Source organism: Lucilia cuprina, chromosome 4, assembly GCF_022045245.1.
Source record: "Lucilia cuprina isolate Lc7/37 chromosome 4, ASM2204524v1, whole genome shotgun sequence".
Lineage (NCBI taxonomy): Eukaryota > Metazoa > Arthropoda > Insecta > Diptera > Calliphoridae > Lucilia > Lucilia cuprina.
The window spans coordinates 25,633,626-25,647,125 of NC_060952.1; the positions used below are offsets into that span (position 1 = coordinate 25,633,626).

Genomic DNA, 13,500 nt, shown 5'->3' on the forward strand with positions numbered 1-13,500 from the left:
TCGACAACACCTCCTTTTTGTGCATACCAAATTTCATTAAAATCGGATTAACCGTTTAGAAGTTACCGAATTATTTCCCTCTTTTTTTTTTCCTATACCACTGTGCGTAGGCTTTAGTAGGCGAAACAATTTTTAAATAGTTTACTTTAAATTAACATTACTGCACAGAAAAATTTATCGATTGTTTATTTTCAATTAACATGTTTTTCTCTTTCTTAAACTTTTATTTAAACAAATTTTTATTTGTCTCGTTGTTTGAAACCTAAGTTTACAATTTTGATTAATTTTTTTATGGATTCAATTAATTTTTTGAATTGATTGAAAAAAATTTTGGTCTGCTAAATTTTTGTGCTAGAAATGTTTATAATTCGTAAATAGTCAATAAAATTTAAGGCATTTAATATTCCAGTTTCTTAACAATTTATGAAACACTTTGTATCTTCAATTGTGACAATAAAGTGATATTTATTGTAAATTCTCAACGCATTGTTAAAGATCAAGGGCCTTATGCAAAAACGTTTACTAAAGTTAACAATGGTTTACTACACACTTTTTCCATATAAAAACAGGTTTAATAACCATTGTTAACTTAATAATCGTTTTTGCATAAGGCAGCAAGTATTCCATTAACGTTGTGTGTAATCGATTAATAATTTGATTGTCTGTGATTCTAATCACTTTCTTAATTGATTTTTAAAAAATTCCCTACCAAACAGTTTAATTCATTTGATTAATAAATTAATCAAAAATCAATTTTGTATTTATTTAATATTTAATTAATACGATTAATGAATTAATCAACGTTAAATCTTGTCTCAATTATTGACATTAATTGTTATTATTAATTCGTTATTTGGAAATGTATATATTTTTATTAATTTTACAAATTTGGTAATTGATATCATTATTTTGGTTATTTACTTGATACAATTATTTTGATTTTCAGTTTTTTCTGTGTAAATAGCCAGCAAAAACTCGCTAATGGACTGTACTTATATAACCACTTACCTTTCAATGACTACTACTTACTATTTTCATTTTTAAAAACAAAGCAACTTACTCAACCACTTCTTTGAAAGCGAAATATCATGTACTTTTTTAACTCCATATTTGAAAGTGTGTTAATTTATATTTTAGAAAGGGTTTTTATTATCATTTTAACTCATTACTTTTTAATGAACCTCTTTCCGCGGTAAATATTTCTAACTCTTAAAAAAATAAAAAAAATAAAAACTTTAAATACTTTAATACTTTTTTAAATATTCAATAACCTTTATTTTAAATGAACTCCTTGTAAGACCTGTCAGTATAGCTACATATACCCCTACACAATTTAAAGCAGCAGACATGTTGTAAAATAAGAAAAACTTAAAGAAAAAATTCTACACGTTTTTTATTTTCTCTTTTAATTACATAAAAAACGCCTACGTTTATTCTGGAGTGTATTAATACAAGAAAACATTTTTCATATGAAAACATAGCTTCATTACAAAGGGAAACCTCTAAATGTATGTAATTTAGGAATTTTCTTTGAAACTGAAAACAAACAACAAAAACAGAAATTAACAAAATGTTTGTATTTTAATGAAACATACATATTCTTTTGAAAATACTTATATATTAAATGTACAATAATGTGGTTTATAAACATCACAACTTATAATTAAATATTGTTGATAATGGAAAATAAAACAAAATAGGAAAAAAATACCAAGGAAAAGGGGAACAAGAAGGTTATCATTTAGTAAATATCAAAGAGTCATTCATATATTACAACCCCGACACTAATGACAGTCAGTCAATTATTAGTTCAACTACCGACTGACTGACTGACATTCGGACTGTTTAACTTTCATATGAATACATTATTTTTTATTTCAAAAACTCACAGACATTGTGCATTTAAAGCCCTACTTATTGATTTATATATAGTGATAAGATTTGTTTTTGTTGTTAATTGTAAATAAACGTTGCGTTTTTTCATTATTTTTTTTTTTCTGTAAATAATAAAAAATAATGTATTTTGTAGTATTTACACTTCACTATTCATATTCAAATTATATTTATGAATAAACAACAATTAAATTTTAGTTACTGTGTCATATTGTTTACTTTGGTAGTGTCTATCTGGCAGCCATTATCATTATGTGTCCGCATTTGATGATAGAAATGCTTGGTTGGCTGGTTGGTGATGGTTGCTTGCAACATTAACCAGACCTTATGTGTTCTTTAGTATTTACGCCGCGTTCTAAATATTCTTGTGAGTATCTGAGTGTTTGAAGTAAGTAGCAGTAGATAAAGCATCTATAAATATTTTAATGCATATTTAATTTTAGTGTTTTTATTTTGTGGTTAAATAAATAAATTTTGTAGTCATAATTGAAAAAAAAAGAAACCAAAAATTAAAGATTAATGTTTAAAGATAAGTAATATTTTTCCCTTTTCAATTACATGTTAGTATATAAGTGCTTGAGTCACTAAGTGTTTGTTTGATTGTTTTATCAACAAATATTTTTTTATGCCTCCGCGTGGCATCGTATACATAATAAGAAATTTGTTTAGACATTACTTTAACATCTGTCTGTAATAGAACAGCGTACTCATTTAAAGATTTTAGATTTTTGTAGAGTACCAACTGAAAGAAAAATGTGTAGGTAGTACATATTTTAATGGTCATGAAAGCACATAATCTTAAAATTTTAACTAGAAATTTTCTTTTCCCCCAGAATGAACTGCTAACAATTAGGAAAGTATAGTCGGGCATGGCCGACCATATAATACCCTACACCATGAGTATATTTTTAAAATTTTTATTTTTTAATTAATTTATGTTGAATATTACCATAATTCCAAAATATTTAAGAAATTTATTTATAAAAAAAACGAAAATTTCTAAATGAGGCTTTATATAGGTCAAATATGGGCCGATCCTCGGTAAATTTTGGAAAAGGATATTTTTTAAATAGCAAGTTGAGTTTCATTGCGATACAAATGGTTACAAGTCAATTTTAGACGTTTAAGAGATTTTTTGAAGGGGGGTTTGTATGGGGGCTAGGGACAAATAAAGGCCGATCCTTACGAAAATCTGCAGTGTCATTTATACTTATACAAAACTCATTTGTGCCAATTTTTAGAGAGATGATAGAATATTTGACGTAATTATGGCATAAAAAGTTCAAATCGGTACGGTTGTATGGGGGCTAGGTGAAATAATGGACTAATTTCAACCATTTTCAATAGGCTTCGTTCCTGTGCCAAAAAACATGCTTGGTCCCAATTTCTTCAAATTATCTTGAAAATTGCGCTTGTACCTTGCGCACAAGGTTTACATGGACAGCCAGCCGGACAGACGGACGGACATGTCTTAATCGACTCATATTTAATGATTCTGAATCGATCGGTATACTTTAATATTTTTGTATGTTACAAACATCAGCACAAACGCATAATACCCTCCCCACTATAGTGGTGTGACTCGAAGATTTTTTCTAAGCACTGTTCTAATTTTGTTTTTATATCCTAATTTGTCTATTTTTTAAGGGCGGAAGCCTATTGAAAATGGTTAAGATCGGTCCATTATTTCACCTAGCCCCCATACAACTGAACCCGCCGAATAGGGTTTTTAAGTTCATAATTAGCCTTGATGACTCTAATGAACTTTATAACTATAGGGCCTCATTTGACCCTAGACCCTATAAAAAGCCCCCTTCGAAATTTGGCTTAAATGTCCACAATTTTATTCATATTGTTAATAAAGTTTACCTTGTACAATTATTTCGAGTGGAATACATTTTCAGTGTCTTCTGAAAATGCATTTCATACTAGGAGTATTCTATGTGTATAATTTATAGCGTAATCTATTGACTTATGTAAGGTAAGCCAAATCTGACCGATTTTCTTTGTGAAAAAAGGCCCAAAAATCACTTATACTGAAAACTTCCTTAGTCCTTTTTGTCATAATTTATTTTTTTTTATTAAAATTTCATTACGTTTTCCACAATTCACATTAAGTTTTTGTTTGAAAATTGTACGCATATTTTTTCTAACAAAATTTTTCCTCAATGCCATCAAAAAAATCTAAAATTAAAAAAGAAAATGTTACTACACAAAAGCTGTGTAAATTCTTAACATGGGAGGAAGTGGAGGCTCTCAAGCATAAGTATGCAAATCATATAGAAAATTTAAAACTCTGTATAAATTACGTAAAAGGTAAATCTTTCAAAAGAGAACGCAAAATATAATATTATATATTATTACATCCATTTTAAACAGAATCCTCTGCCTTAGTCGAGCAAATTAATGTCCAACAATTGATCTCCAAAAAATGGCAAGATTATGTGACTTGTTGTCCTTTGCCCAAAGCCTATGTACCTCCTGATATACGTTCATGTATGGAAAAATTAAAATATTTTGAAAATGTCTCGCAGGAAAAAACTATAGATGGGCTATTGTCTGTTGATGAACGTTGTATTTTGACACAAAATCTCTTACATATAAATTTAACACATTCTGTCTTAAAAGAAAAAAATCAAATGAATTTTGCAAGGGAATACAATAGTAATATAGAAATTTGTCTACAAATATTGAAAAACATTGATAATTTTTTGGATAATCAAACTGAAGTAGCAAAATGTGGTATGAAAAAATTAGAAGATATAAGAGAGTTAAAAAGTAATTTACAACAAGAAATTGCTGAGTTTTTAAATCGTTTTACCTATCGGATACTATGCTCAGAAGAAGCCTATATGAGGTACTGTCTGCTAATTTATTTTCAGCCGATTGCTAGTAGTTTCTTTTTAGCTCTATAGACCCTATTACATCAGAATATATTTATAAAGCTGATAACTTCCAAATGCATATTTGGTCATTGAAGAATGTGCCTATAAGATTTAAACAGCTAGAGTAAGTTTTCTTTAACATTTTGGAAGATTTTAATAAAATTTTCTTATTGAGAAAACTTACAGAGAACCTCGTTTAGTAGCCAAATTACATGGAGTAAAACTAACACTTCATATACCTACATTCATAATGCAAGAAAATTTCACCATACGGGCATTACATTTAAATTTTGATGTAATAAGTGAAAATGTTAATAGTTTATATACTGATAATGCCGTTATTGAGGATTTAAGTGATTGTATAGCTACTGAATGGCTTATGCAATTAGAGATTCAAAATCGAGTCCGAAATGATTTATTAGAAAAGCGCCGACATTATGAAGAAAAACTAAGGCTTTTTGAAGAACAAGAAGAGAAAAAGAATAAAACTAAAAATAAAGATCCTGCGAAAAAAGAAGGTTCTAAAAGTAAAAAAACAAAGTTAATAAAACCTTCTTATGAACCTCAAAGTATAGAAGAGGATATGTTTCCTGATATAAGAGAAGAATTTTTACTAGAAGAACAAAACCACTACGAAGATTTTATTAATAGCTTATACAATCCCAAGTCCTTAGGTTTAAATACTAATGAGGTATTAAGTTTATTATGATTTTTTTAACACACTTTTAATTTTTAAATTTTGTAGATTAATTTAAGAAAATATTTTATTTTGGGTGGTATATATCAACTTTATCGAGTATATAAACCTAAGCATAATGATTTCAATAGTTTCAATATGACTTGGCATTATAATGATTCAAAACTAAAAATTGATGAAAATGTTTATATATCTTTAAACTCAAAACCATACCAAAGATCTTCCAAAGTTTTTAAAAGTTCAGCAGGAAGAAATCTCTCTTTGAAAATAGAGGAATTTAATGACTCTGATCCACAATGTCCTTGGTTTATTTTAAGCATACAATTGCCGGAACAGCTTTGTTATTGGGGCGAACCTATAGTCTGTCAATATGAAACCATCACAAGAACCAAACTCAGTGCTTACATACCAAAAGTAAAAAATAATTCTTCTATCATACAAAGGCCAACAAATCAGACTTTGGATTTGGATGGTAGTGCCATAGACAAATATTTACCCTTTTTTACACCCCAAAAAGAAGGCTTAACCAATTCTATATTGAAATTAAGACAACTTTCACAGGAAAGCTTTTTTAGAACATCGCTTTCAAATGTGCGCTTAACTGGTATAGATAGCTGTAGTCAAAATTATGCTCGTGATGAGAACGGCATTTTAAATATTGAAGATTTTCCCATTAACACTCTTCTTAGTAAAGCTCAAATAAGGCATATACAACGACACGTAATACCAAGAATTATATCATCATTTAAATTTCCCAAAGAAATACAAGAAGATGAATTGAAAGCCATTCAGCAGAAATTTAAATCAAAATCAGGACTTTTAAAGCGAAAACATACTGACTCAAACACCGAAACTAGCAAAGAAAATAATCATACATTTATATATGGCAAAATGCAAAACAACCCCGAGAGAATAATTGCTCACTATCCACCAGTAGAACCCATACGCATACTACAACATGATATTAATGCAGAAAAAGAAATTGCTGATATGCTTAAAAAACCTATATCCTTTGCCCACTTGGTGAAACTAATTAATTTTATTAAATGGCAGTATAAAATTAGAGTTCGTAAAATTATAGATCTTAAACCTTTCAAATCTAAGTTTTCCATCGTCAACAAACGTCATAAAGATATGAGAAATCGAAAATTAAAAAACATAGTTTCTGTGACATCATTACATTCTGCTCATGCAACTAATTTACAAAAGAAAACGATCATTTCTAAACACAATTTAGTTCAACCTTCCAAAACTAATATTACAAAAAGTACTTTATATGATTTAAGTTCGGAAATGGATATAACTGAATGCGAACAACAAATAATAAATAACGAAAAAGATCTCGAAACTTATACACATTGGACCACTGAGCATATACTGAAATCGGAATATAATAAAGAGAAACGTACAGTTGTTATACAAACTAATAGATTGGGTAAGATCTCAAGTAGGCCTTCTAATTGAACTTTATATCAACTATTGTTGGATGATATTTGTAAACCCTGAAAATATATATAAAAACAATTTCGAGTTAAGTAATCGATATCTTTTGATTAAAAAAATATTTTTTAGTCAAAAATTTAAAAAACAATAATAAAACTTTGTACGACCACAATGTCCAACTTTGACTGTTGGATATGCCTGTCTACCAATTTTTTAAGTTGAGTACTTGACTCGAAACGCCCATAAGGAAGTTATATTGTTTTTTAATATACTGTTTATATATTTTTTTAATTTTTCCACTTCTAATCCATTAACATTTAATTTAAGGAAACTTTGGTTTTGCATTTAAACGCTATGAACATTTTCCCTTCAAATTTTGGAAATTAGAACCCAATCCAAATGAGTAAGAAAATATTAAGTTTTTTAAGCAAATGAAATCTTTTTAAGAGAACTTACTTTTCTTTCTTGTATGTAGTCCAGAAAATGAAATAATTTTTTCTTTGGACACACAATATGTTCGATGTATTTTGAATATTAGCGATAAAGGAATTAAGGGTCATGTTACCGAACCCACAATAAAATATATAAGAAATCCTAAAACATATTTAGACATAGAAGAACCTATAGCGGATTTCAAACAGTTGAAGAAAATGTTTCAAGAAAAACATCTCAATATATTTGCCAACAAAGATGCCAGTTTTTATATAGAAAATGGTTAACTAACAAAATTTAATTATATTAAACAATTTGATAAATAATTAACTTAAATCTAGGTTACTTTTCCGAAAAACATGTATCAGCAGAATTACACTGTTACAATTGTATGGTTGTTAATAGCAGTCAAATAAAATTTTCTCATTCCACTTGGAATCGTTTGGCTCGAAGGCGTGATATTATATTAAAATTTTTACAATATCAAGATACTGATGACAATACCGTAGAAGTACGCATTACCCCGGAAGAGGCATATTTTGTGCAAGTTTCTGAATTATGTTCCGATAATGCAGATGTTATAGAATTGAATTATAATTTAACGTGGCGGAATATTAATGTAAGCTGATTTTAACAATAAAACTAAAGCTTTACGAAAAATAATTTTTCAGCAGGATAATAGTGATTTACATCATTTGATAAATTCCATGTATCCAGCTGCCAATGAACTGAGATGTAAAAATGTCAAATTAATAAATTTTCTTAGAAACTTACTTAACAATATAAGACCTTTAAGTTTTTCCTAAATAATAAAATTTTGACCATGTAACTGTGTTTATCTACATTCTTTTTCCCTATGACTAAGTAAAATTTTCCATTAAATCTATATAATACTAGTTTGTCGTGTCTATTCTGCTGTTGCCTTATCACAAACAACTCGATTTATTTAAATTATATTTCGCTTTTTGTTAAATTATTCCATGAATAATTTTAGCCATTTCTATGAGTAATATCAACATAAAAAAGACAAACTTTTCCTTAGCTGTCGCTCACTCACTCATCCGTCCATTCACACATATACATACACACAGCCTCCTATCAAAAGTTATATTCTGTAACTAATTTGATATAAAAGCGCAATGAAATACAAAGCTAGAAAGAAAATAACGAACAAAAACTTCACAGTTGATAACACGAATGCTTTAAATGTAATTTTGCAGGAATTTTAACTAAAATTTAAAATTTTTAGCGGATATAAAGAATTTTAAACATTTAATTTGATTTTATAATTGAAATTGCTGTATTTATATGTATATAGGTGTTTCACACCTATCAAATATTTAACAACAATGATATAAACACTATTTTTGGAGGAATAATAAAGTGTTTTAAACTGATAAACTGCCGCTTATAATAAAACTTAAAAGTGGTTAATAAAACTTGAATGGTCTGTATTCACAAAATAGGATATTTTCGGAAAATTTAAAAAAAACATAAAATTGTTATATATTTATTACACCCTATTAGATTATAGTTATATACCCTACAGTAAATCTTGTGCTCACGCTACATCTGCATACACAATCTGCATGACAATTGGAACATACTTTTCTTTCGACCCAAGGTCAAATGATATTGAAAATATTTGTAATCGGTCCATTATTTAGCCTAGCTCCCATACAACGGGTAAATGAAACTTCCGATCAATAAACTAAATTAATTGTCTAATTCACAGTCGGTGTTGAACGCTCCCCTATAAAGAGTAATGTGCATTAAATAAGTTTTCTGAACAGTTTATAGGGCGAAGAATCAATTATGGACCGATTCTCATAAAACTCGGTAGAGAAATTTGTGTTCATAAAAAATTATGTCGAATTTTAGCGCTACACTCGTACTTTCAAGTATAAGCTTTAAAGTCATTTTCTGAGGGGAACATTATATAGGGGTAGCGTTAGTTATGTAAGGAAATAACTTACTTATGTATATCGAATTTAGCGCGAAATTCGAATTTTTAAAACAGTAATGGGCGTTAGATTCATTTTTTTGGAGGGGGCCATACATGAGAAGTAGGGTCAATTATGGACCGATCCTCATAAAAATATCGTGTTTTCAACAGACATAGTGACAGACATTGCTAGGCCGTCTTGGAATTTAATAAGGACCCGGAATATATATAATTTTGTGGATCTATGATCAATATTTCGATGTGTTACGGACGTAAAGACAAAACCAATATAGCCCCACCTTTTTTTGATGGTGGGTATAAAATTTTAAACCAATTCGATTCGAAAGTACTGCCTATATTTTAAAAAGAGTTGACCCAGATACAGCGCAAATGTTAAATGATTGAAACTTAAAAATTTATATGAAATAAATAGCATCCTAAGCTAATTTTTTAAGAACTAGCTGAGCAATTTCCAATAATATAAAAATGAGAAACATAGAAATTTTACATATCAAAGGTATCCTATTTTGAGTCTCCTTAATGTCGCCTAGAACTTCGCCGTTTTCAAAACATAAACTTAAATACTTCCTGCTGTTTAGATATTTTTTATTTATTTCAAAATATGTCATTCTACCTCACTGTGGAATGTCATTAATATTGTCATCTCGTTTTTACCACACTTTTGTTTTTATAAATTTAATTAATACATATGTAATATATATTATACATATTCATAATTTTTTCTCATTTACTTCATCAACATAACTATTGTTCTTTTAACTGATTTTTGTCTTATATTCTATTTTTCAGGTATGTCAACAATATTCATTCAACCGTTCAATAAAACAATCTTTTTGTCTTTTTGTAAGTAGATTTTTTTATACTCAAGCTTTTTTATTATTTTTTTTTTTATCTAAATATCTCACAGTATTTTTTAACAACATCTTAAAAAAAACTACAATATGTATATTCAGATTCATAACCATCCTTATCTTGTGTTGTCTTTCATGTCAATCATTATTGTTTTTATGATGGTACTCATACATCTTATACAAGTATAAAAGAACATGCAGAGTTTTTTTTTTGTGTAAAAAGGATTTAAAGACAGGATATTTTTATTGTTTTGTACACAGAAGTTTGTTGACGACTTTGTGTGCCTTCATTATTTTCTACTGTCTAAAGTTTTTTTTATGATTATTTTATCACTGATTATAATAAAGTTTTAAACCTCTCATGCAAGTTAAAATAAACAAGAGTGAAAGCTAAAACTATAGTAATTGTGTTGTACTTGTTTTAAGGGGTGTATGTTTCTTATAAAAGATATAAGATTTCCTGGAAATGTTTTAAGGATAATATTTTGATCGTTTAATTTAAACAATAGATTTTATTATATTTTATTTAAGTTCCCATGACTATTAGTTTCTTGTTGTATTAACGATATACATATAACCAAATGGTATCCAGTGTCCGCGATGTTTCTTGCATGTTTTAGTGTCATAGTAAGTCTGCTAATAAACACTCTACTTGACAACGAATTCTTTGCTGCGGTAGCACTTATCATACTTGTCCAATGAATGCAAAAAGAATAATAATAAATGTTTGTTTAGGAAAATATTAAGTAAATATATTTTTCTATTGCAAATAAAGATGCTAACAAACAGATAATAATTCATTCATTCATTCACTCGTTTTTTTATTCATTCGGTTATATATGTAAGTATTTTAGAAAGACTTAAACAAATATAAAAATATTTAAATATAAAACCTGAGGAAAATCTGTCAAAAAGATTTATATAAAAGATAAAAAGAAATGGAATATTAAAAACAAAACGGGCAATATGACAGCTAATGAAAGAGCGCTTTATTATCTGCATTTTAAAAATCAAACAAATGAAAAGGTTTATGAAAAAGTCAACAAAATTGCAAAAGAGAAAAATATATGCTAAAACAAATATTAAATGTATGCAGTTGTTAATTTGCTAAAAGTCCTATAAATATGAAATGTTAGTCATATCTTGATTAAAAGGTGCTACAGATTTCTTTAAATAAGATATGTATGGTATGTTTGGTTAATACAGAAAAAATCGTGTTGGAATAAAACATTTATAGCTAGTGATTTTTACTATTTTCAAGTACAAAGTGTTTAGGGGAAAAGGACTTATTTTATTTGTGTACCTGCAGTAAAAAATTTTATATAAAAAATCAATTATCTTCAATGATTATTACTCGTCTTTACATGCAAACACTATGACAATTTTGGACAAAATAGCTGGAACAACATTTAGGCGTGGTATAGTAATAAAAAAGAGGGAAATTATTCTTTAACTTTTAACCGGATCAAAGTAATATATACAAATAAAAACCTCAGTACTCTACCAGTGAGAAAAAACAATTATTGGCCCGTAATACGAGTTAAAGATATTTTCAGAGGCTGACCTTATATTGTAGGTATGATCAATTGTGGAACGATCCTTACAATTTTTTTTAAAAGATTTAAGTCAGATATTAGCGTTAATGTCATGTTCAGATGGCGATCTTATATTGGGATTTATATGAACCTATCGTTACAAAACTTGTTAATGTAAAATATCATCAATCCAGAAAGAAGTTTGTTAAGGGAGGTCAATTTAACTTTGTAGAATGATTTCGATTGTCGAAAAACTTCTTATTTCTAGAATAATTTTAATCACGTAATAAGCGTTAAAGGCATCTTCTGAATAGGGAGTATGGAATGTTATGTACCGATCTTCATCAATATTTTGTAGAGAGATTTCTGTATTTATAAAACTTGCCTATATAGAATTTGATTATCGTACTGATCTTTTTAAACCGATCTTGCCCAGCTGGAAAATTCCAGCTCACTAGCGAGTCCAGATGAGAAAATGGTATTTTTGAACAGACAGACACAAAGACAGATAAACAGTCTTATAGGCAGCCGGTAATTGCTTGATCATCTTAAACTTGAATGATAATTCTTTTCTGCCAAACTGCTTGTGTAGTCTAATTGGGTCTTAAGCAAGCCCAAAACATAATATTTCAAAGTATTCCGAAACTTTTGACAAATAAATTCCTTTTCATCTCATCCATACTAAAATCTACAATATTTATTTTGTTATTTAAACATTCAAATGAATGAAACTACAACATAGTATTTCAAATTAATGCAGTTTTTGCACTAAATAAATGCTATCTATGTGTTAATATATTGTGGGTAGATGAGAATATTTTATCAACTATTTAATGAATGAATGTTTGCATTCTAGTTGGCTAAAAAGGAGTTGATTTAAGATTGTGTGAAAAAGATATGCATGTTTTTAAATTAGTTTCTCTAGTCAATTGCACTCGTTTCTTTGCTAAATCATCATAAAGTTATTCAGTATATATTTTTTTTCTGTTCCCACGTTAGTTGAAGCATATTTTATATCTTTGTATTTTATGTATGAATGAAATCTAAGGAAATTTTTAGCTTTATGCCCTTTACGAGAGATAAAAACTAAAGTAATTTCCATGTAGTTGAGTTGCTTTTTCGTTTGTTTGTTTGCTTGTTGGTAACCTTTGTGTTTCAGCTGGCTGCTGTAATTGGTGGCAAAACAAGAAGAGCTGCTTTGATTACTACAAGTTTAGGCTGAGAAATAACTTTTTTGTTGATTTTAATTTAATACATCTTTTTAAACTTAAGAAAAATATTTGTGAACTTTTTAAAATTAACATTCACATGTCTACATGCTGCAGCATGCTTCAAATCATGCACAGACATACGTGAATTTTCATGATGACATTGTTATGTTGTATGTCTTTTGTTGCCATAGATTTGTTTCTTGATTTTTTTGATTTTTTTTTTTAAAACCCACTGGAAAACAAAATGAAAACACGAACATGACCTAAAAAAAGTTGTGGGGTAAAAATGAGTAAAATTTTTGAAATAAAAAAAATTAGTTTTGTAACGAATTATGTGAAAATTGTAAAAGTCTGAATTCTTACCCAGCAACCCCATGTAATGGGTTAAAATGCTAAAATTTACTTAAAGAATAGCAATTTAAGTAATTGAAGGCAAGTACTTATCACAAATTATTGACATATACATCTTCCAAAACTTCATAGGCATAAGAAATAAGGAATTAGAAAGCATTTATTTAACACATTATTAGTAAGACCTTATTCAACTTCTTCTACAATAGCCAAGCGATAGGTAGTAGTCATTGAAA

At 28.2% G+C, this 13,500-nt stretch overlaps 1 protein-coding gene and 1 long non-coding RNA gene across 3 annotated transcripts in view; both read left to right on the plus strand.

Moving 5' to 3' along the window:
* Positions 1–13,500, plus strand: part of LOC111681136 — a 79,274-nt gene that overhangs the window by 18,974 nt on the left and 46,800 nt on the right. The gene's annotated exons all lie outside the window — the stretch shown is intronic.
* LOC111681317 lies at positions 4,005–8,254 on the plus strand. 2 transcript variants are annotated; one of them, XM_046948947.1, is made up of 9 exons: positions 4,005–4,209; positions 4,273–4,750; positions 4,801–4,902; positions 4,965–5,469; positions 5,524–6,910; positions 7,246–7,321; positions 7,394–7,632; positions 7,692–7,969; positions 8,022–8,254. In XM_046948947.1, the coding sequence occupies exons 1-9, from the start codon at positions 4,062–4,064 to the stop codon at positions 8,154–8,156; spliced, it is 3,348 nt and encodes a 1,115-aa protein (XP_046804903.1). In that variant the 5' UTR covers positions 4,005–4,061; the 3' UTR covers positions 8,157–8,254. The 2 variants fall into 2 exon arrangements, with proteins under 2 accessions (XP_046804903.1, XP_046804904.1); XM_046948948.1 differs by having other exon boundaries at positions 8,025–8,254.

What these genes read in the sequence shown, in the direction of transcription:
- LOC111681317 (XM_046948947.1), top strand. Translation starts at nt 4,062, where the DNA reads ATGCCATCAAAAAAATCTAAAATTAAAAAAGAAAATGTTACTACACAA. An exon ending in TATACAAACTAATAGATTGG is followed by an intron (nt 6,911 to 7,245) that starts GTAAGATCTCAA and finishes ATTTAATTTAAG; the next exon opens with GAAACTTTGGTTTTGCATTT. An exon ending in TTAGAACCCAATCCAAATGA is followed by an intron (nt 7,322 to 7,393) that starts GTAAGAAAATAT and finishes TCTTGTATGTAG; the next exon opens with TCCAGAAAATGAAATAATTT.